Raw genomic sequence first — 25,282 nt, 5'->3', positions numbered from 1 at the left:
AGGTGACATGCTCCAACAACACCATGACAAATTCCTTGTATGTGCAACGTACTTGGCAATAAAGCCCTTTCTGATTCTGATTCTGATTCTGATTCTGATTCACTTAAAATGTTCTCAGTGCTTCGGTTAACATGTAGGGACCCTCATTATGCTACTGTTGAAGTGTGGTGATATTTTAAGCCTTTTTAGTGGTATAAATAGCGATTTATTTTTACTTTCCCTGTGCCCCGAATACTAGCGCTGTAAGCTAATCAGTGGCCCACGCTAGCTTGTTTCAAGCTACAAACACATTCGATTAGCATGAAAACATGTCCCAGAGAGCGACAGAGTGGGTACACATCTGTTATTAACTCCTAGGTTCGTTTTGCGCCGGAATTGTCCTTTAAGACATTAGATAATATGTGTACTTTCAAAATAGTTCAAAATGAGTTTTGTTTTGTTTTGAAGAAGTTCAAATAAAAATGCTTTCCTGATAATATAACTGATATGTTTTTCCAGTTAGTGTTGTTTTTGTGGCATGATCACTTGTTGCAGGGCTAGTTTATGTTAATGTTCATCATGACATCACTGGCCTGAACTGTTACTCTACTTGGCTGTTTAAATAAAGTAGAATTTTAAAATGATAGCCGTTTCCCTGGCAGAGTGCTTGGCAGAGTGTAAATAAACCCTAGCAGCTAAAACCAAAGGCCCTCTGCTATTGATCCTGCAGGATTTATCAGGGATAATCTTTGCTAGGGGATTCACTACATATCTAATATGCCCTGATTTAGACAGACTGACGAAACGGCCGCAGAATCGTGTGTTGAGCTTATGACCTGAGTTTGAACTCTGGTAGGAGTACAGCGGCTGTTTGCCTCATCCTGCAACTGGCTGCGGTGACAGAGGAAGTTGGCAAGAGGAGGAGAAGAAGAAAAAAACCCACTCTATTAATTAGATCAGGATATTGGACAGGAAGTTAATTGACACTCTCACACACATGCCCATTGAGGTTTTGAAAAGGGAAGTGAGTGGAGAGGAGAGGGAAAAGAGAGGAGACAAAAGAGGCAGCCTTCAAAGCAACTAAAACAGACAGTCTGACTTGAACTAACCCAATATAAGATGCTCTTAACTAAATGTGACTGACTAAAACCTCCTTTGATGACTTCTGTATTGGTTGTCTAGTCAGGGAAAAAGTGTCCTTGTTGCTCTTTGTAGCATCTGAAATTGGGGTAGTCTGACACACATAAAAACCACATTTATCTATGTTCTATCTTAACACACTTGCTAAGAGTATGTCCACATTATGACCAGTTGTAAAAGCATCTTAAAACGGCCTTAAACAGCCAAAATAGCCTCATAGTGTGTGGAAATCTTAAAATGTTTGTCCACTTTACTTAATCAGAAAAAACCTATATAATTATTTTTAGAACATTCAACTCAAAACACTTTATTCTGCAATTTGAGGCAATTTAAAGCAAGTGAACTGGCAAACACAAATACACACAAACAATTTATTCACAAACATAAAAACATTTACAACTAGAAGGGCACTCTGGGAGTGCCGACCTCTGGCAAGGCATGCCCTATGTCACAATGTTAATGCAGTGTGAATTTTTCAAATCTGGAACAAATTTTTCCAATTATTCTGACACTACATGAATGCAGGATAAATGCCCTCTCTCTATCTATTAAAAATAATTAGTGTATCCACCCCGTGATTCCAATCTGCTCCAAAATGTAATGGGTTCTTCATTGGCCCATGCTACACCCTTCCACCAAGGTTTATCATTATCAGGCCAATAGCTTTTCTGTAATCCTGCTGACAGACAAAAACAAACTGATTGAAACAAATACATGATAATGTAAGAAAACTGCTGAAATTCACAAGGATTAATGGCAGTGGCCCATCTATAGGTGGCTCATAATATCCAACACCCTAACGGCGCACTATATGTCAAAAGTGCAAAAATTGCAAGTACATTCATCAATCTATACACAAGGTGAAATGACCATCTCTTCTACTACAACTGAGTCTTATGAAATAAAACAACTTGCTTCTATTCATTTTATGAACATGAAACAACCACTGACAAAAGGCCTACTTCAGTGGTAAGCAAATATTGGCCTGTGGGCCAAATCTGGCCCTCCAACAAAAATGCTAACAACAATACTGACGAAAGCTGGAGTCTTCCCTTTTACATTAAAACATTTACATATTTGTCATAAATCTACTATAGATAACAATGAAAATCTCAAAACTTCTGCCTGATGAAAATGATAACTGTGTTGCCTCTGTCCTTCCCATGGCTTTTCAATGGCATAAAAATAGAGTATGATATCACACACCTGTGACTTCCAGTGTCACAGACAACTTTGCATTTCACCTGCTCTAACACACACACACACACACACACACACACACATACACACACACACACACACACACACACACACACACACAGCACACACACATGCACAGTACATCTCCTTCCTCTCGGACATACTGGAAATTCTGTGTTGCATTGAGGACTGACAGCAAGCAACTCTGTAAACCTGATACCTTTTCAAGATGTCACACTTACACACGCACACACACACACACACACACACACACACACACACACACACACACACACACACACACTGTACATGTACACTGCGGTCATTAAGATGAGGGGTCGCACTTCATCTTGTCAGTGACAGCAGTGCGTCCTCTCCGTCTGTCAGTCACTATATACACTTTGCATGAAGGTCAGCATTTACATTAGTACATGACTATGTGTGTGTGTGTGTGTGTGTGTGTGTGTGTGTGTGTGTGTGTGTGTGTGTGTGTTTGTGTGTGTGTAGTCCAGGAATAGCAGCACAGGGATGCCTGTTTCCTCTGTCTTCCCTCTGCAGGGAGGAAGAATCTACCATGACCCCCTGCTTCCATTACGACCCATCCAGCCATGACCCTGAAATGAAACACTGAGCTTACTGGAAAACTCTTGCGCTCTACTTTGAAATTGTAATCAGATTTGTCCTCTGGTCAGTTCAAGACAAAACATATTCATGAGAAACTTTGTCACAGAGACAGACCAGCAAAGAAGATAGATTGAGACAAAAACTGAAAAGATGGCAAACACATGAAAGATGTTTAGATTTTGTAAGCATGAGGTCAGAGCTTCTCTCCCTCTATAGCGTTTAGCTTAGAGTGGCGCCATTGCAACCATAAACAATACTGGCTCTAGCCTTTTGCTGCTTCCTGTTTAGTGCAGGAGGGAGTGCACAGCGCACACCCATTGGTCAGTCCTTCCAGAAAAATGCAGAGTTTTTTTGTGATTGTTGCGGGCAAAAATCCTTTTTTTCTTAAAAGATGTGATGGAATATGCCCCCCGCATAAATATGCGGACTTTGGCTGATTATGCATTGAATTATGCGATCGCGTAATCGCGTTTTTCTGGAGGGACTGATTGGTTATTGACAATGTTCACATGATTTAACTTCACTACCAAGACTTAAAACTTACAATAATATCAAAGACCTTTGATTTTGTCGTAATGTCAAGACGTGAAAAAGACTGACTCGGACTGAGTTTTATGACCACCTTACACAAAACGATCGAGACGATGGGAGTGTGCCCCAACTCTGGCAAGACTCTCATGATTTCATTCCGATATTGTAAATTAGTCTGCGACGGTGGAATCGCTTGAAAAGTCGTTTGGTGTAAGGTCGACATAATATGTAAAGTTTGTCAAAGGAGGCCTTTGTTGTAGTAATATTTTATCTACGAGATCTCGTAGATAAAATGTGGTACTAAAGAACCCTTTGAACAACACGACACAAGCACTTCTTGAATCTATCTATCAATACTATCAATGCTTTTAAAACATTCAAAGTTTTGCTGTGTTATCCATCTTGGCATCTCAGTACAATGACCGTAATTTGCTTTTTACCATCAGTCCCCTTTGCAATACAAATGACTTCTGAGCACAGAGATGATAAGAATCAGCTTGCCGTGATGTGTGTGTTAGATTGTTATCACGTTAAGAACTAAGTATAACTGTAGCAGCAGTGCTGGTGTTTGAGGTTGGGTCATATTTGTATCATCATACTGTACATTCTTCATTTTTTTGTGAAGGATGAGATCTGCTTTTGAGATTGAGTTTGTTGAACAGGTCCTGTTTAAAATCCATATTGGACAAATTATTATTCAATGCAGATTGTTGTTACGTCTTAAATGTGTCTATGGGTTAGCTTAATTGATTTTTAAAGCATATTCTTAGTTTCACATCCAACATTTAAATCCTTTGATAGTGTTCTCTGTATGGCTCCTTAATGTGTTTGATGTTTGAAAGACAAATTATTTCTGGACGTGACGGACGGAGTTGACAGTGTTTGCACAATTGAAACAGCTGAGTGGTCAGTGAGTGTAGTGAAAATGCCGTCCTGGGATTGTCAAAACTTTCTGGTCCTCTTTGTTTTGCTCTGTTTGCCAACCCCCACCCTTCAACAATAATAATCCAAGCAGATTACAACAAACGTGAGTGTTTTTTTTTTTTTTTTTTAGAAAACCATTTGACCCGGGGCTGACTCAAAAATAACTGGAATTACTGATGACATAATGCACTTTCTGCATTTTACATAAGAAGGAGAAAACAGACGAAATGTATTTTCACAACTCAAATCTGTTGTGCTTTGAACGTTCTTCATATTCCTCTTAATAGTACAATCCAATAAAGATTGATCTTGGGTTTCTGGTACAGTCAACAATGTATTTATGGTGACCTCATCATATTTAAAGGTAAAGGTAAAACACCAACTGTTATTTCAAATGAAGTCTTTTAATACAGTCATTCTCAACCAAAGGTAGGCCTGCTTGCTTGGAACCTGAGTTGCAACAGAAAACATAAGTCCTCTGGGAGGCCCGAGTTGGACTCAGTTAACTTGTTCTTAACTGCACTGTAGGTGCCCTATGCTCATTTTCAGGTTCATAATTGTAATTTGAGATTGTATCAGAATATGTATACATGGTTTAATTTTCAAAAACACCATATTTTTGTTGTACTGCACATTTCTGCAGAACCTCTTTTCACCCTGTGTCAGGTCTCTGTTTTAGCTACAGAGTGAGACATCTCAACTTCTGTAAGATCTTTGTTGGCAGTCGCACATGCGCAGTAGCTAGGTAAGGATTACATGAGCTAGCTAGGTGTTTGTGCAACTTCGGCCTGTACAAGGCAGGATTAGCTGGGAGCCTTCTTCTAAATGAGGGCGCACTTCCAACTTTGTGTGGAATACCTGCAGAACAGGGACATGTAAGTAGTTCTATACAATTTATTTTGTAGATTAGGGTGAATTTGTGTGTGTTGTAGCAGTGTTTTGCCATTGAGAACGAGCTAGCATGCTAACGGTTAGCCCCCTAGGCCCCTCGTTTCAGCTAGTGACGTAGAAAGCCGTGCAGATTTTGAACAGCTCACCCGGAGACTGAAGGCAGGACACATTCAGAAACCATTATCTCACTCAAAACAGCATGGATGTTTTTTTTTCAAAGTTTGTATGGGTGTGGAAGCACCAGAGACACAACATAACACCCCAAATCCCAGAAAAAGTGATTTTTTTCATAATATGGGCACTTTAAAGTAATAATAAATTAATGGTTAAAAAAAAAAGAATAACTAAAAGTAATGACTTAACAGCTAAAATGATTCGCTAAAAGTTATGGATAAAAGTTGAAATAGTTATCTTAATGTATTGCAAGCGGCTGAAATGGTTAACTAAAAGTAATGGATAAATGGTTGAAACATTCAGCTTTACTCCAAGTAGGCTAGTAGATGTAGTAGTAGTAGTAGTAGTAGTAGTAGTAGTAGTAGTAGTAGTAGTAGTAGTTCACATTCAACAAGTATGAAACAATTAACAATGTCAAGTTTTATATAATAGTTTTGTACATTTTGAACATACATTGGGAATAGATGAAGGGGTAAGTGAGTTTATCTGACAGGGCTGTGGGGTTACAGTACCTCTCGCTGTGGAGAGAGTTCTGGCAATGCGAGACTACCGTACATCAGACCAAAAAGGTTGGGAATCACTGTTTTAATACACATAGGCTATTCATCACAGAGAAAACAACACCTCTTTTTCCGTTGGAAAAAAAAGACAAAAAATAAACATTTCATAAGTTTTGTTATGTGACATTTTACATTAACATAATGCATATTAGGGATTACTAATCTGTATTGTTGCTCCAAACTTTCCCTTTAAGAGCACTCATGGGTGCTCAGGTCTCCTTGCTCCTAATAAGGAGGTGGTGAGCCCTGCCTTCAAGAGGAGAGGAACAGGGGCCCTGGCGCACATTTGAGGACCAGAGTCAAGTCAGCAACATGAGAATTTAGACTTCCGGTAAGGAACTTTCAAAGTAAAACTTTTAATTCCGTACAGGCCACACTTACTGACTTGTCATTACAGAAATATATACACGTGGAAATAACAATAGCGCCATCTGAGAAACAGAAAGTGATCAATTGAAAAAGAATGTTTTTTTTTCTGGCTTTATTTCTATCTTTTTTCAAGGCATAAATTCAGACCCATGGAGTGGGGCTGATAAATTATCCAAAGTCAGTCACATTCATGAAATATTCAAGCTACAATTGACACAGTTTTATATTAGCCTATATTTGGAGTTGGTTTTAATGTAGCATGTCTTTTGAATGAATGCCTATGGTACTTTTTTTATTTCAATAAATCACTTGAAATGATGCCAATCTGGTGTAATTACCATACTCGTTTCTCTCATCTTCAGTAGTCTTGATTTGTCATACACATTTAATTTGTTTGTGATAACCCAGTTTCAGCACAGAGATCATGAAATGTTCATGCACATTCCACTCTCTTCTCTTATGTTGAAAGCAAAATCGCCCAGTTTCCGGTATGATTCGGCCTTTGTCTGTCTGACTTGATGTTTGAAACTTAGGAGGGAGGCCTGTTTTTATGTGTAAAAGCTGCCCACCGCTCAAGACGCAACCAGAGAGGAGAAGCACGAGGGGCGAGAACAACCTGACCCAGCTGGTGAACGGAGAAACACCGGGACAGGGAGCAGAGACAGGCAGAGACAGAGTGCGATATACACAGGGTGGAGCTATCGATAAGAGAGACGCTTAATATAACAGATAGGCTGTTTGCAGTGAAGTGAATCGCGCCGGGATGAGAGTAATCTGACTTTTGCAGCGGAGCGTCCAGAGATTTACGCACGAGCGCGCCATTCCAAGGTGAACCAACTTTTACGCACGGACCTTTGGAGATGCGGGGTTTCACTAATGAGGATAATGCTGCATTATCGTTACATTAAACTGCGATTTTGGCACGGGAGCTCGTGATCTGAACATTTTTGACTGGAGTTTTGACTCAAAAGTGGACACATCGAGCACTTTGGCACATGTTGACGAATCCTTTTTCATTTTTGTTTTTTATTATTACGCATTTGGAGACATTCTTGGAATCGTAGCGGGAGTTTATTGGGACTCGCGTGGCTGCAGCCTTCGTGTATGCTAATATAACACTCATTACGCATTACGCACCTGTCCCACAGTATACCCGTGACGTCTCCTTATGAGAGTTTTCAAAACAGCTTTATGGAGAGAGTCAGACGTCTAGCCTGCGTGTGAGTCACCGTGAGCAAACATTTATCGGACAAGCGGCGCATATAGGCAGTGACACATTTGGGGATATTAAACAGTGCGTGCCTTGCACAAGTGGCAAGCACACTACACCGGGACCAGGCTCGGTGCAGCCGGGGGATTGGACGCCGAGGTGCTAAATGCCCAGCCGGTCGCTTGCGGCTCCTCAGGCTGGGCGGCAACATGAGGTCCTGGGTCCTGCTGCTGCTGCTAGCTGCGCTCTCAGCGGCCCGTCTGCGGCTCGGCAGCGCTGAGGTAAGACCGGGGGATGTGCTGGTAAACATATGACCTCTAGTCGGTGAGGGGAAACATGACAGGCATGGATTTAAAATGCACGATTGTACTAAATGACAATCATAAAAACATTGACTTTAGGATAAAAGCATTATGATGTGGTGGTAAATAAAATGTGGTTATAATGATTATAAGGCAAGCAACCACCAAATGAATAGTCCAATATTCTACCTCTCTTATGAACCCATGTGAATATTTAGGTGGGTAAAGCCTCCACTACATCCCTGGTCAAGTTGGAGGGACGATTTCAGTGTGAGACAGACCCAGAAAGACAAAATTGAATATAAACCCTTTTCTGGACCATGAAATCATCACCCAAATTCTCTTGATGGGGACATTGTTGATCTCTGCCTGTCTTAAATTCTCTGCCTGGATCCTCTCACTGATCTTTTACTAAACTGGCAAAAATGAGTTTGCTCCAAGAGAGTTCTGTAAGATTCATTTCCACACACACACACACACACACACACACACACACACACACACACACACACACACACACACAAACAAACACATGAAAGGAAATAAGGTTGGGATTCACACAGACACTGACATGACTGGTGAGAACTTCCTTCACTTTTAAGGAGTATTTGACATACACCACCTGTGTGTGTGTGTGTGTGTGTGTGTGTGTGTGTGTGTGTGTGTGTGTGTGTGTGTGTGTGTGTGTGTGTGTGTGTGACAGCCTGTACATCAGTCTTTCCAGTTTTCCCATCTGTGACTCTGCAGCTTCTGCAGATTGAGGGATCTGTTTCTCTCTGCGGTTCCTCTTCATGTCTCATAAAAGGAAGAGTCATTCTGTCATAGAAAGAGGGAGAGAGAGAGAGGGTGAGGCAGGGCCTTGGCTGATGGTCCAGCAGAAGGAGTTAAATCTACTGCTAACTCCTGCTGCTGGAATACTGTCACACCAGAACACCACACCACACTGAGGTCCTGTTGTCACTCCACCACTGAAAGTATTTTCTCTGGGATATATTCTCTCAGTGCTGTGTGTACTGTTACCTTATTCAGCCCAGTGTTTCCACCAGACACCTTTAGCTGGCAGCCAGCAAACAGAAACTTTCAGGTGACCAAATACACATTATGGTAGAAAAGAAACAAAGTCTGCACAAAACTCCAACTGAGTATCTTCTATACGGCTAAAATTGGTCAACATGTCCAACAACACTGTTATGTGTATGATGTGCAATTACTTTTTGCTCTGTACCAATGATGCTTATCCACCTCATCTTGACATGCAAAACCAATGTAACCGTACCAGTATTATCTTTATTTTCTAAACGAAAAAATTTAATGTTTTACCTAAGATGGCAAGGTGTCTCACAAGTCATGCTGTTTACATCCTCATTTGGTCATCTCCAACACTTTGTCATGTGGATGGGCTGTCAGATGACCACTGTAAAACCTAGCAATGATAGCGTATTGAGTAGAAATTAAAGCAGGCTCTCATCCAGACCATAACCTCTGGGGTTAACACGTAAGAAATGAGTAATTAACCATGATCTCTGGTGTCTCATACTTTGTACATCCAACCGTCCACTCCATCCTAACATTTTTGTATATTTTTGTATATATTTTTTTGTATACCAACATCGCGCTGCTTCTGCCTTTGCTTAGTTACTTGTGTTTCTTACGACTTACGTAGGAATCTCAAAGCATCTCAAAGGCTCCACATCGTGTAGCTGGTGGAACCAACGATTGGAGAACTCTTTGACATTCACATAATTACAGTTCACATAGTACACATGCAACAAACACTCAATGGTGCACATTGAACTACATAAGGCAGAAGCTCAGTCCAAGCACACAGGCACTTTGGGTTTAAACTGGCTGTTGTTGGAGTTAAACCTGGGCTCCCGTAATCTACAGGATAATCACGGAAACTATCAGCATGCTCGACTTCATGTGCACGATGAGTCAAACTGCAGCTTACTGTAGCACTGACATCTTTTGGACATCTGACATGTTTTTGTATTTAAAAGAACACTGACCTACCATGTGAGTCCAATTGGGACTCCGTGACACTCTAATCCTCTTCTTGTCACAATGTTTAGTCCAGTGATGGAAAAAATGGAGACATCTTTGACGTCTTAGTTCTGCCACATCTGTCTGTGGAAAAGACTTCAGTTTGTCACACACACACACACACACACACACACACACACACACACACACACAAACATGCACACGCACATGCACACACACTCTCACACACAGATTATTCAGCAGTCACCACAGGTTCACTAAGGTTGACGTTATAAGTACATCTAAAAAACATGATGGTCCATTTTTGTTTACTGTGCAGCTGTTTTTCTGAGCAATCCAATCAAACCTTAGTGATTATATAATATCTTTACAAATAAACACACACACACACACACACACACACACACACACACAAAATAGTGTATTGTTACGGGGTTCTTTTTTTTTTTATAATCCATTTAAACAGAACTGGAGTCAGATACAAACACACAAAAGCACTCACACAACAGGTCAGACCTCAGTGCTTTCATCATCTGCTGTTCATATGAATGTTACATCAACACACTCACAGTGACACACACACACACACACACATCTAATTGGTGGATTTTAAACAGTTTGTAGTCTGACTATTGTCTCTGTGGGTCAGTTTGGATGAGTTGCTGCTGCCCGGCTTGATCCATTTTACATAAGAAACCCAACTAATCTGCCAGGGATTTCACAGACCTTGTGTAGCAGTGTGTGTATTTGTGTGTGTGCACACACATCTGGGTGCATGGCCGGGTGTAGCTGCGTATGTGTTAGTGGACATATGTGCTTGTGTTTGTGTGTGTGTGTACAGCCGGGGGGCTGTGCCTCTGTTGTGCACGTGTGTGAGATAGAAAAGCGCAGTGGTACATAAGAGTATTTGTTTGTAAGCCCCGTGTGGTGTAGAATTAGAGGAAAAATCTAGCCAGAGAGTCATTTGTTTGAACAAAATGATAAAAGTCATATGGATTTGTGGAGTTACTTATTTGAAAAAAAAGGATTATCTATACAAAGGATAGAAATTAAAACCACTAGATGAAAAGGTTCAACCCGGTCTCACGCCTGTTCGTGAAATGGTCACGTTATTTAGATTTATTGATTCATGTACAGGTCACGATTTTCGAACGTTACCATTTCACGAACTGCCATGACACTGGGCTGCTCTGGGGGACGCTACAAATGGGGAAATGAAACGCCACACGCCGGCGACAACAACAGGACGGACCGCCACACGTGGGACACGATCCCCGGGCGCAGGGACAAGATCCGCGGTCTCTGTGGCACGCAACAACGGGGACATGAAACGCCACACACCGGTCACAACAACGGGACGGTTGTGGTTAGGAAAAGAAGAACTGGGAAAGGAACCGTCACACGCAGGAGACGCCGACAACAACGGGACGGTTGTGGTTAGGAAGAGAATAATGCTGAAAGGAACTGCAACGCGCGGGATGCGATCCCCGGTCTCCGGGGTGAAAGTCCTGTATTGTTTGACCCATTCACCAGCCCGACCAACCTCCCTGCGCGGATTTTCGCCTTATCAATACTACTCGCTACCGTAATCTATATCTATCTAAAATATGCTTCCCATTGAAATACATTACTTTAAAATTCATGCTCACCACACGAAAATAACGACATTAACGTGTTCAGTACACGAATCAATAGATTAAATACCGTGACCATTTCACAAACTGCTATGAAACTGGGCTGAAAGGTTACAGATATAAAAAAAGTGGAGATTTTTTTTTACTTTGTGTCAAATTGTTTGACATTGCAATGGTGACATGGACTAAATGAAAGATGTATGCACTATCTGTGTGCATTTAGGCGTGTCTATGGTTCCACATGCTGCAAATTAAGACAATTAATGCTGGAATCAATATCATATTTTCAACTTTCTGTAACAACAGATAACAATACTGGTATTCTACTGGAGGAAAGCACTAACATTGCAAATATACAATAAATCTAGACCAACTTTAATTACTGTAAGCAGTGAGACAACATTCCAGGATTATTAAAACACTTCTGTGAATGCGCTTACGGCTGTTTCACAGTAGAATTAATGCTTCCTTGTATTTAATCGGACTCCCAGCAGCTGGAAGGCTTTTCCTTCGAAGCAGCTGACGGTATGCAGCTAACAGTATCAGCTAGCCGTGGATGCTAACTTTTCACTCAAACTGGCTGGTAATTTAGCTTTTGTGCTACTTTGTGCATATCAAACCAGTGTCAAAGATTGTACAGGAAGACTGGACTGCATTTTCATTGTTCTTGTAGTGCAACCATTTGTGTTTGGGCTACAACTAATGATTCTTTTTATTATCAGTTAATCAGCTGATTATTTTCTTGATTAATCGGTTACTTATTTTTTTCTGTAAAATGTCAGAAAATAGTGAAAAATGCCTATCATGACTTCCTAAAGTGCCCAAGGTAATGCCATCAAATTGCTTATTTTGTTGGAACGGCAGTCAAAAGATATTTATTTTACTAATCGACAAAGAAAAGCAGGAAATCATAACATTTCACAAGATGGGAATGTTGAATAAAAAGTGGCATAAACAATTATATTATTATTATTATTATTATTATTATTATTATTATATTACTAACACTAATTGTTTCAGCTCTAGGTTTGTGAAGATGTGTCAGTGCTTATTGTGGGTATTCATATTGCCGTTTATACCAGTACAAGAAGTCCCTGAGGTTTTTAGAGCCTTTTGGTGATCTTACTGTATAACACACTGTGGCAGAGCATTGAACACGCAGAGGGGTTTACTGCCTTGCTCAAGGACCCCGCTCAGCCCTGAGACTGCTTCTCTTCCTTCTCCTCCTTTACTGTATTATTAGATTATCATCTTGTCTCCTGTTTTCTTTCCTCCTCTACCCTCCTGTCTGCTCCTCTCTTCTGTCGTCTTTTCATCCATCATCTTTACCCTCATCTCTGCAGCAGGGTGGGAATCTGTCTGTTCTACTGGTGTGTGTGTGTGTGTGTGTGTGTGTGTGTGTGTGTGTGTGTGTGTGTGTGTGTGTGTGTGTGTGTGTGTGAGAGAGAGAGAGAGAGAGAGAGTACCCACCGGGCTCTGTGAGTCTATCAAGTTTATGCGACAGTATGCTGGCCCTCTGCCATACCTCTGATAAAAGAAGGCATATTTTGTGACAGCGCGGTCACGCACTTGGATTCAGTGTTTTTGTGTGTGTTTACTTTTTAAAAACCGTGTTTCTGTGTGATAGCATGTTTCTGTGTGTGTGTGTGTGTGTGTGTGTGTGTGTGAGACCAGTCAGCTGGCCCCATAATTACATTCCATTACACATTCACCTTTCTCCTCAAACATTCCATAAAATCTCTTTGCCTTCCAGGCTTCCTCTAAGGCCCCATGCAGTGTGTGTTTTTGCAGTATGTATGTGTGTGTGTGTGTGTGTGTGTGAGACCTGCTTGTACATGATGACATCGTACTAGACAATCTTCTTGACCCAAGAGTTTAGCTACATACACTCACGCAGTGTAAGATATGAAAAATGCCAAACTTTCTATATACATGTTGAGAAAAGACATTTACAGGCTCCACAGAGAATTAAAACAGGAGAGGCCTATTTTGTGTATATGTGTGTGTGTGTGTGTGTGTGTGTGTGTGTGTGTGTGTGTGTTAGATAGCAAATAAGGAACCTGTGTCAGATTAATCCTGGGTAATATAAATCTTCTGGTCAAACCACTATTATTAGCTTGTTGTCTAGTTCTCTGCCCTTTTTTAACCAGCAGTTTGTTGTTTGTCCATTTGAGGAACTATTTCCTGTCTGTGTGTTCCACTCTCTAATTTCAGTGCATGTGTTTGCGATTAGCACTGTCACTGTAATAATAGCATGTTACAGGGTGAAAACTGTGTGTGTGTGTGTGTGTGTGTGTGTGTGTGTGTGTGTGTGAGTGTGTGTGTGTGTGTGTGTGTGAGTGTGTGTGTGTGTGTGTGTGTGTGTGTGTGTGTGTGTGTGTGTGTGAGTGTGTGTGTGTGTGTGTGTGTGTGTGTGTGTGTGTGTGTGTGTGTGTGTGTGAGTGTGTGTGTGTGTGTGTGTGTGTGTGTGTGTGTGTGTGTGTGTGTGTGTGTGTGTGTGTGGCGCTCTCTGGACAAATTGGGCGGACAGTTAAGTGGTTAAGCATCTGTATGTGAACTGAAAAAGAGGGGGTGAGTGTGTGTGTGTGTGTGTGTGTGTGTTTGCTTAACTAGGTCAGCCAATGGCTCATGAAAGTCATCCAGGTGTCCTGAGCTACCACTGCCCACAAAGCAGACAGAGAGAGAGAGAGAGAGAGAGAGAGAGAGAGAGAGAGAGAGAGAGAGAGAGAGAGAAAGAAAGAACATGACGGAGAAGGGGAAGACTAGAAGAAAAATGTACTTAGACTCAGAGAGGGACATAAACTGATGAATTCCTGTAAATCCTATATTGCCACAAAACAATCCAGCTCATTAATTTGCATCGTTGTACAACCAGAGGTATTACATGAAATATACTACCTTGGTATAAACAGTGTGACACAATTTCTGACGACTGAAAATTTTACATTGTGTCATAGTGTATGTAGCTAGTCATATTGTCCTGTTCCTCTGTGTGGTATTATTGGTTATTTTATGAGAAAGAAATGCAACTGTATCAGTTTCTCTCTAGAATGGTATTTTTGTCCTCTTCTGTTTCAGAATTCGTTGGAACAGTAACTGTGTTTCCATCTATCTATTTGTATGCACACTTTCAGTTTGCACATAAAAAACCTGAATAGAAACACCAGAAATCTTTAAAGTCGAAACATTGCAAAACATTTTTTATGCGAGGCGGAAAAGTTTGCTGGCAATGAAAACAAAATGCGTCATGTGTGTAAAGCAGGATAGCTAAACATGCACTAAAGTGTCCTCATAAAACATAAAAATGCCATATTTTCATCACATTTTACACAGTTTTCTTTTTCATTTGCCGTTTGACTGACCCTTTTTTAATTTTAAAATCTTGTTGCACCCTCTTCTTCTACTGCAATGGTTTAATGGTATGTGGCTGGAGAATTAGCAGGAAATTGATGCAGGTATAAATGCAGTGTTAAAAGATAATATTTTAATCTCATCCTCATCTACATAATGTTATCACATTAACTAAGCCGCGTTTGTCCTGTATAATCACTGTCGTTTGAATGTAAGAAGAAAGTAGATTGGCTAAAAGTTGTTTTATTTGGGCTAAAATCATAGTTTTGGGGTTGAATAAAGTTTAAATATAAAAAGGTTGGACATTCAATCAAACAAATTACAAACAGAAAACTTTAATAAATGCAGAAAGTGCTCTGAATGTTGATGCTCCTGATAATAATAATGGAAAATCATGTCAGCAATAGAGTGCAACGTTTCCAGTTGACGCAATACACTATATCAGTAATATGCAATTGCAATTCATGAATAAAGTTCACAAATCCACAGGAGGAATGGAAAAGCTCTGACAGATAACACTGTTACATACAAAATGAGACTGTAAAGAAATGAATTTGCATGTTTTATATATTTTTCTGACTAACTGTCTTTGGGGAGTGAGCCTTCATCATTAGTGGCCACATGTTTACTTGTAAGATACTCTAAAGATGTCATAGATTTTGTATCATGATGGCAGTGAGAAAAATAATCCTTTTACTTTTCTCTCCTGGCATCTCAGGGAGTTATCCAAAATAATTTTCTCACATTCTTAACACACCCTAATTTGGCACCTTTTTGGCATGTGGCTATATCAACTGATGATCCAACTGCTCTGAGATAGTATCAACTTACAGCCAATCAAAGCAAAATGTGACACAGACAGCGGTAATCTGCCTCTGATCTCCATAAAAAAACACACACACAACCACACCACCGAACCAACCACACTGGATCATATTAATCTTAGTTCATTGAGTGAAAAATTAAATTACTTACATAACTTTGTTGAGTAATAACTGACAATACAGTTACGTTTTGTAAACTTTGAACATGTCGATGATTTCGCTTTAAATGCTGTACATGCTTATTTTAAACAATCTTTTACCAAATCTGGGATTTAACTCAAGATATTGACCTTATATAAGCATGTTAACTGACATTGCATTGGGAGAAAGATGAGAGAGGCTAATTTCCTGTGTTACACCGGGGGCAACTGCGGTGTTTGTGGGTAAACAGACAGGGAGAGAGTGACAACAGCAGCAACAAACACCAATCACAACCATCATTTCCTCTGCAGCAGGAAGTGAAACTGGAGCAAGTGTTGACAGGAGATGGAGGAATGAGATATTATACATCAGCCCTCTTTCGCTGTACATCTCTCTCTCTCTCTCTCTCCCCCTCACTTTCTCTTTTGATATTTTAGAATGGTAAAAAATAGATGAACTTTAAAGAAAGAAAAAAAGATTAAAATATCTTTCTGCTCATGTAACTTTTATGAGATATTTGCAGTTCCTTCTGCTGTTGTTAAATTGCAGTTCAACCCAAGTATAAGAACTGTAATTAACAAAATCACTGACTATCCTAGTATATATCAGTGAATGCACTTGAGCACAAATACCTGGTGAGAACAATGCGACCATGTGATTTTATTAATTTGATGGGGACCACCTGAATGCCTCATTAAACAACTGATAGTGTACAATAGATACAAATACAAATACAGGATACTGAGGGCTTCAAAGGATACTGTACATTGGTTATGATTCAAGTAGGAAATGGTTGCATTTCTTTAGTTGCTTAGGCCTTGCCGGCCTATTATGATGTATTTGTTCTAGAAATCAGCAGATTTAAAGGGGCCAATTGGGACACCGCTACTGATTCTGTTCACTCTAATAGCACCCAAAACGTTATTAGCATACTTTGCAAAAAATGTTGTTTTCAAGGCTAAAATGCATGACCACTGTTTGTCTATCTGCCTCCACAGGGTGATGCGCTCCCCTCGTCGCTGGTCGACCTGGTGAGGAACTCTCCCATCTCTTCTGTGGACGACTTGAAGCTGCTGCTGCTGCAGGAGACCAATGCAATAGGTACTAATGACCAACACACACACACACACACACACACACACACACATACACACTAATAACACAGACATGGAGGAGGTAAGCATTTATGTGTGTCTACAGAGGCCTTAAGAGATAGGAATGCAGTAAGGGAGAGCATCAGCGTATGTGCCAGGCTCCATGTTAAGGCAATATTTACCCGAGACAGCAGCAGCAAGAATGATGAACCAGCTTGATCAAGAGAGAGAGAGAGAGAGAGAGAGAGAGAGAGAGAGAGAGAGAATGAGAGAGAGAGAAATACAGACAACAATACAAAAAACTAAAAACAACAATAAAACACAATTAAATTAACTTAAACATCTTAAGAGATGATTTTTAAGTCTGTTAAAGAGAAAAGAATGCCTTCACAGTCCCACACATTCATAAAGACATCCACATCCTTCATCTTTACACAGTATTCATACTCAAACGAAAGTGGGCTCTAACCAGAGAGAGAGAGAAAGAGAGAGAGAGAGAGAGAGAGAGAGAGAGAGAGAGAGAAAAAGAGAGCTGTAACCTTGGTTTTTTTCAGACAATCTGAGACAGAGCAAGAGAAACTTCCAGCACAAGGTCACTGCATTGTTCTCCTGCTCTGGATTCCTCTCCATGCTTTGAAATATGGATGTGTGTGTTTGTGTGACAGAAAGAGACCACCACCCCCCTCGATGCCTCCACCCCCGAAAACCTAAACAGTCAGACACATGCACACGCAGCTCGGCGGGTGATTAAAAAATTCATTAATCTTATCCTTCTGAAGAATCAAGTCACGCATACATATGTTAATAGACAGCTCTTTGATCATTCCATATACCTAAATAATACAGTGGCATAACAAGAGAGGAACCAACAGAGGGAAGGATTCTCAGAAACAGGGCACGAGGAAGTGACTCAAAGTGTATGTTTTTATTTTTGCAGAAGCCTGTGAGTTTGGGAACAAGTTTTTTTAAGGGCAGCAGATGCATGATTTATTTGATGGATCTGCGTGTTGTCATTATTGTGGTTTTTACGACGCCGTGTTCTGTTTGTGGTCAGATTTTGTTGGTTTTCATCGTAAATTTTGTGTTGACATTAGCACTTAGCTCAACCACGATTTACTGTAAGTTACAGAACCAGTGTGCTGATTCTTATTGGCCAACTGGCTTTAACAGAATTGTTACTACATAAAGAAAGCAGTCAGTCTTACAAAACATGTAGGAACAGATAACGGCACAGATATAATTACAAACTACCTTTTGAGAACAATAAGAAACTGTTCTCTTTATGCACCAGGCAGTTAATTAGCACACACACACACACACACACACACACACACACACACACACACACACACACACACACACACACACACACACACACACAGTGACCAAAAGCAATCTACACCAGGGATATAATTAGGACTAAGGGGCAACAGTATGAAATAACGACAAATGTAAGAGTGCAAACATGCACACTCACAGATCCACACAAGAGCTATATTTAACATCTCATATCTCTCGTCAATAGTATTCTTGACATTGTGGAGACAAATTGCTGCAGAAAATAGCCTAATTGTTTTACCGGGAGGAGAAAAAATGGCTTCCTTTTTGCATTGAACAATGAGCTTTTCTAAAAACTGCCCTAACAGCCTCACATGCTTTACAGATTTCTCTCATCGCTTGTAAAAGTGCTGGCTCAATGTGGCCCAGATTTCAGATAAAAGTTGGAAGATATTATTGTAAGTTGACTTTATTAACTCTTTGTTTTTGTTTTTGTCTCATTCTCCCCCCCCCCCCCCCCTCCCCCCGTATTTTCCCTCCTTTAATCTCCCCTCCTCCTTTTTCTGTAGAAGAGGAAGAAGACGAGCATGATATTCTCAAAAACCACACCCATGGCCGATACACTAGAAGTCTTGGTAGGTTTCCTCATCTATTTGTGTCCCTTCCTGTGTCTTTTTCTATCCTTCTGCTTCTGCCTTCTGTCTCTCAACACTTCCTATGCCATTCCTACCAAATATCGCCTTCTCATTCTCTTCTTGCTCCCTCTCCTACCAGTGGAGGCACAGCCGGCTCAGCAGGCGGTGTGTAAAGTTCGGACGGAGGTGATGGAGGTGACCAGGTCCATGCTGGACCGCCGCAATGCCAACTTCCTGTTATGGCCACCATGCGTGGAGGTGCAGAGATGTTCGGGCTGCTGTAACACCAGACTGTTGCAGTGTATCCCCACTGTCACCTCCAGCAGATACCTGCAGGTACACAGTGCATACAGCAGCTGCAACGAGGAAAATTTAGTTTCCATTGGATAGCTATTTCCACGTGTTTCTAGTCTTAAAGCTGCTAGCGGCTTTTTATTTTTGGCATCATTTAGCAAAGATTCCATAATAATCTGTCATCATATTGCAATTCAGGTGGTCTGAGAGAAAACTAGACCTCTGCACCTCCTCTTGGCTCTGTTTTCGGGCTTTAGATAATCTTTTAAACTTCAAATTATGGTGTTTATTTGCATTCTACCCACTGCAGCTTTACTGTAATGCTAAGCTGAGGTAACATTCTAATGGCTCGAGCAACATATGTAAGACATACTTTTACTTTTACTTTATGTTATGTATTTACAGTCATACGAGTAGTATCAATCTTCTCATCTTGCTTCTTATCAAAGGCTCAGAAGATTTAAAAAGCTCTGTGTTGTCGTTTTAATATTCAAAGGATGATGTGCACCCTTTGGGTAGACATTGCAAGTTAATATGCAGAACCTGATTCTATACATGATGTAACTTCAAGAACACGTAACCCAACCTTTCTTTCTCCAGCAATTTATACATCAGTAAGTCTTGGAATGAAGCCACCAAATTTTATGGAATTATTAGCTTGTCTGGAAACGTCTTCAACTCTGCTGCTGGTTGCAACAGGTGCCATTGCACAGCAACAGTGTGTTGGTTTAAGTGAAACAAAACAATGAGATTGATTTGTTGGAGTTCTCTTTGTATAGTTTCTGTGGGATTTCCATCATGTCTGGACCCCAAACTTCATTAATGCTTGATTTGTGTTAGATTTTGTGTGCTAATCTTTTTGATTTTTTTCTGCCTCCTATCCAGGTGATAAAAATCCAGTACATAAACAAGAAAGCCCACTACGACAAAGCCATCATCTCAGTAGAAGACCACGTCAGCTGCAGGTGCCAACCTCCCTCATCTTCCTCATCCTCCTCATCTTCCTCTTCCTCCTCATCTGTTCCCATGTCTCACTCCTCCATTCAGAGCAACCCCAAGCCCAACCCCCCTCCACCTCCACCGCAGCAGCCTCCCCCATCCTCCCACCTTCCCTTGCCCCTCCCCCGGACCGTCCACCAAGCTCCACCAAAGACTCACGCTTCCAAGGCCGACCTCCATCGCCACGACGACCTGAAGCACAACCAGCAGCACTACCACCCTGAGGAACGTGAGCCGGTGGCGAGGCAGTGGCAGCAGGGCAGTTACACCCAGCTGGTGCACTGGACGCAGCCCAGGGTGCACCAGGCCCCCACACACGTGCAGCCGGGGGTGCGCCAGCCGATTGCTGGGGTGCTCGGGTCGGTTAGTAGCTGGCCATCTGAAGCAAGGGCGGAGCATAGCATCATGGGAAATACACAGCAAGTCGGGCACGGGAGCGGGTATGATGGGAGCAGGGAGGAGAGCGGTGTGCATGTAGCAAACAGCGGTGGGGGAGTGCATCATCCAGATCACACGCAGAGGCAGCAACAGTTGTTGCAGCATCAGCAAAGGCAGCAGTTTCCACAGCAATATCAATATCGTCATCAGCCACGTTATCCACATCAGTTCAACCATGGAGCAGCGGAGGACCAAGAGCTGAGGACACAATATCGACTTAACACTCCCCAATCAGACAGCGCCTCTCCGCCTGACAGCCCAACCCTGCCGCCCAAATTAGAACAAAACCCCACCAATCCAATGACCACCAATCAGAAAGACTCAGTGACCAGCCAAACAATTACAGAGGTCACGAAACACAAACAGACTGAGACTGCTACGACCAGTCAAAAAGAAGGGAACGAGAGGGAGGAAAATGGGTCTGCCAATAGTGGGGACTCAGCCGCGGCAGAGCTGTCCAATCAGGGGAAGGAAAAAGACTCAAATCTGACCAGCGGGGTTAGTCATTTAACAGAGGAGGAGAGGAGACAGAAAGTCCTGGAGATAATACAGAGGGAACCGGATCGACAGACTCATCTTCATCCGCATCATCCTCAGCAAAGACCAAAGCCGACTACATTTAAAACAGGTACCGCTCATCTGTGTGAGAATGTGTGTAAGTGTGGATGAAAGTTGGTTTTACATGTCACCGGTCACTTTTGCCAAATGTTTTTTAATATTAGTTCTTCCAACAATTACAAATTGGACATGTAGTGCAAGAGGCAGTCCAGGCAGTTAATTAAGTTTGGGGACTCACAAGATTATAATAAGTGAGACGGCAGACTTAGCAGCGTCTTTCGTTAAACCCTCCCTGACTTGTTAACCACATCTTTTAAGCTCCATCTCCAATGTTTGGAACACAGGCTTTTTATTGCAATATGTATCTAACGTCATATATCTATGACATCTAAAGCCCAATCTGAGATAACCCTGATGACATAACTATGACAGAGGGGCGACGGAGGGGTAACCACTACTACTACCGCTACAGTCCAGTTGCCATGTGTGTGTGTTGTCTCCGTGTTAGAGCATGTCTTGGAATTTTAGCTTTTAATGTATGAGAGAATGAATGGGGGAGTTTCCCGGATAGGAAGCAGCCCACTGCACACTCACGACCAAACGTCATGACCACATGTGTCCTGCTATTCTTCCTAAACCCTCTGAGAGCTCTGCAGTCTGAGAGGTGGACTTCCCACTGCTTCATGTTTGACTGAAACCTGCATGCGGTCCCAGACTTTGTTACGCAGACATTGTGGTGCCTTAAATAGTAATGCTGTGATGCTGTATGAAGAGGAATCCGCCGACACTGTTCTTGATTATAAAAAGGTTTATTACAAGCAAAGATTCAGCATCAGATACAACAACGTCTATCTATGAACTGCTCTTCAGAGTGCAGTTTGAGACACTACAGGAGCTATACACACCCTGTGTAAAATTTCTTTTTATGTTATTTTTCTATCTAGTGTTTTTCTCCTCTGTGTTTGATGGTTGTTCATGGCCCTCCAGTGACAGTATCAAGTCCTCATAACTTAAGAGGACACAAAACTCAGCCTCCAGTGTCGGAGTCAGATGCTTTAGTGTCACACTTCCTTCTGCTTTGCTGTTTTTCTTAGCTGTTTTGAACACATCACACACAAACAGTGTTGTGAGTTTTCTGAGGAGGAAAGTTTTCTTATTGTTTTGCTAATCTCTCACACATTACATCTTTGACACCACTACTTTTGTACTTACTGTGTCCTCTACCTTCTCTTGATTTCCTTCAGCCCTCTCTACTGCGGCTCCCATCTCGCCCTCAGCCCGTCGGGCCCCGTTCCGTCCAGCCTCGCCTCGCCGCAGGAGGAAACACCGCAAACGCATCAGCAAAGCAGCCATCAGAGCCATGATCATGTAGAGCTGCAGGTGAGCGAATGAGCCTGAGGGATGGAGGGAGGGGTAATAATCTCGCTTTAGTAAACTGAGGCAGCATGGGGACATAATGAGAGAGAGGATGATGGTCTAAATCATCTGTGCAAAAGTATTTTTGATGCTTTGAATCCCTATATGAGAGCCTGACCTCTCTGGGCAATAAAATAACAAACTGAGTCTTAGATTCACCTGCAGCTTCGCAAATTAAGTTTCTTCCTGCAGTCAAACTCTGTGAGGCTGAATGCCAGAATAAGAATATGTGAATTTGCTAAACGTTTTTACAGATTGATTTCTTTTCTGCCATTTATTTGACTTACTTTCTGTGAATCAACATCTTTATAACACTGCTTTAAAGGTGGGTTTTCTTTGCTGGAACAAAAACAAAACAATTATTGTCTGTGCAAAAGGATGGAGGTGAATGGAAAATATATGTACAGCATTTGTGACTCCAGTCATATGTTAAAAAAAGGCTGTGAGATGAATTTATTTATGAGTGTAAACAAATTAAAAAATAGCTTATTTATCTTATGATTTTCTCTTTCCCTGACAGGAAATGGTAAAGCTAACCAAAAGTCAGACAAATTGTACCAAAGGACTATGGAGAGACAAGAAACATGGAATTCTTGAATGTGGGATGATTGTCTCTGTGGACGGTTGCTGAAGGATCCACAGAGGTGATGGGACATGGGCCGCTGTTTTTTATTGGACAGCTTTAGAGAAAGCCACCTTTCCTGCTCCAGAGCTGCCGCAGAGCGTCCGGCTTTATGGATATATTTTAAGTGCAATCTCATTAAACTCTTTGGAATAGAGGATATTTGTCACACTAAACACTGGATTTCATTCCATACAATCCCAATAACATGGATCGATGGAAGATTATCATACATCCAATGCTAGACTGGTGGTCTCTTCATGCAGTTGACAGCCATTGATTGGCTGCTTTAACATATTTGACTTCTAGCTCAACTACTGATTGGTCCACAAATGGAGAACTTGACAATGACTTGGACTAAGAAGTCATTATTGGGGGCTAAATGTGGAGCTCAAGATAAAATTGGAAAAGTGGAGAACTGGATTTCTACACTGGGACAATAACTGGAAAAACTGGAGAGTGCAGCTCAGGCCTCAATGCCAAACATTACTGTTATCCTACAATGTCTGAATCTAACTGTATCTAACACTGGAGTAGCCATACACTGATCATACTACATTGACTAGAGAAGTGCTCTACCGTTTACTGTAGCTTAATGTACTGGAAAATATCGATAACCTGCTCATTTTGTACTACTGCCAGATCGAAATGGAATAACAACCAAATGCCTGCCTAGATAACATGCTATGAATATCCACATTAAAGCAAGTCTTAAAAACCTGGCTTTTAGAGATGAGCCAGTTATAGCCAACACTGTATGTCTAAATGCTTTTAGAAAATGATTTCTGGGGGGAAAAACTTTATTTCTTAACTTATTTAAAAAGGAGGATATGAAGTCCTCCATGTTCTCAAGTGTAATTATTGTTGCAGACATGTTTCAGATTATAATTATTGGTTGTACAACTGTTACTGTTATGAATGTTATTTTTAGTAAAAAATAAAAATGTTCAATGCGTATTTGTTTATAGTTGTCTACTTGTGTTTCAGATTTTGTGTACGTGTTTGAGTGTGCATGCATGTGTATATCTGTGTGACATGTCAATGCATGAATGTAATGCATTGTGCATGTAAAGTGTGTGCATATGTGTTTAGCTGTGTACGTGCACTCATGCAGTAGCCTCTGCTAGTCTTTGCCCTATGACTGAACGCCCTGCAGCTCTGTCACGCAAAGCGAGGCTAGGGTCAGCAGAAATGTCTGGTTGCTATAGGAACTCGCCGACAGACACGTCAACAGAGAAGTATCGCATGGTGAAAGAGAGACGAGGGAGGACGGGGGGGGGAGGGGTGTCAGTGCAGGAATGGACAGAAGATGAACGGCAGAGAGGGAGAGGGAGAGGGACGAAGAGAGGGTGAAGGCCCGGTTTGGGGTGGAGTGAAATGAAACATCACAGTTAAGTGAAAAGGAGAAAAATAAAAATAAAATGGCAATAAGGGTAATAAAAGAATCATGCTATCAAAATATACAAAGGAGTAGTGTATAATGGAGTAGCGAGCACAAGAATGAAAGATAATTTGGCTGTTTAAATGTCATTCTGTTGTGTAACGGGGTTCCCCCTGCAAAGCTAATTCGGTCAGCAGATTCTCTTCTTTAAGATTGATGACTCAGCGTGTACTTTACCGGGCCTCTAGGTACCTAAACATACAAACACACTCCCTTTACGACTGCCTGGATATGGCAAATGTGCCATGAAGATGGACTGTAAATCCAAATCACTGTTGTCATCTGAAAAACTCATGCCTGTGATTTTGTTGAGATTCATAGTTAGTAGTAGTGATAGTTTTAAGGGATAGTCATGAAAAAGTCACTGTTTTCAGAACTGTCATTGTACTGTTACTATTTTTATAGCATCACAAGCCATGCCAGAGGGTTTACATGTAGTTATGAGTCACAGTGAAATAGATAGTACCAGTAGAAACCTTAAATGTGAACTCTAACACTAATATTGACACTAAAAGTACAGCTATTTACAAGGAAGAGGAATAAATAATAGAAATAGGGAAGATGATTAAGAGATGATCCAATGCCTTTATAAAGCAACAAAGATTCAGAGGAGACAACGGTATGTTTGTTCCTCAAATATAACAATGAA

The 25,282-nt window shown here is 41.2% G+C and overlaps 1 protein-coding gene across 2 annotated transcripts; it reads left to right on the top strand.

The window, feature by feature from the left end:
- The first annotated feature begins 6,951 nt into the window (after positions 1-6,951).
- On the top strand, positions 6,952-24,149 carry si:ch211-79m20.1 (serine/arginine repetitive matrix protein 1). 2 transcript variants are annotated; one of them, XM_031289114.2, is made up of 7 exons: positions 6,952-7,883; positions 16,857-16,959; positions 18,803-18,865; positions 19,005-19,201; positions 20,045-21,224; positions 22,399-22,534; positions 23,091-24,149. In XM_031289114.2, exons 1-6 carry the CDS (start codon positions 7,812-7,814, stop codon positions 22,524-22,526), a joined length of 1,743 nt encoding a protein of 580 aa, XP_031144974.1. In that variant the 5' UTR covers positions 6,952-7,811; the 3' UTR covers positions 22,527-22,534; positions 23,091-24,149. The 2 variants fall into 2 exon arrangements, with proteins under 2 accessions (XP_031144974.1, XP_031144973.1); XM_031289113.2 differs by having other exon boundaries at positions 18,800-18,865.
- The last annotated feature ends 1,133 nt before the right edge of the window (positions 24,150-25,282 follow it).

The sequence above is a fragment of the Sander lucioperca genome, chromosome 4 (assembly GCF_008315115.2).
Source record: "Sander lucioperca isolate FBNREF2018 chromosome 4, SLUC_FBN_1.2, whole genome shotgun sequence".
Taxonomy (NCBI): domain Eukaryota; kingdom Metazoa; phylum Chordata; class Actinopteri; order Perciformes; family Percidae; genus Sander; species Sander lucioperca.
Note: the sequence above shows the minus strand (reverse complement) of the source record. Positions and strands in the feature narration are given on the sequence as shown.

Excerpts from the sequence above, each read along its gene's own strand:
- si:ch211-79m20.1 (XM_031289113.2), top strand. The coding sequence starts at position 7,812 with ATGAGGTCCTGGGTCCTGCTGCTGCTGCTAGCTGCGCTCTCAGCGGCC. Across the intron at positions 16,960-18,799 it reads GCAGGAGACCAATGCAATAG|AAGAGGAAGAAGACGAGCAT; the intron begins GTACTAATGACC and ends CTTTTTCTGTAG. Across the intron at positions 21,225-22,398 it reads GCCGACTACATTTAAAACAG|CCCTCTCTACTGCGGCTCCC; the intron begins GTACCGCTCATC and ends GATTTCCTTCAG.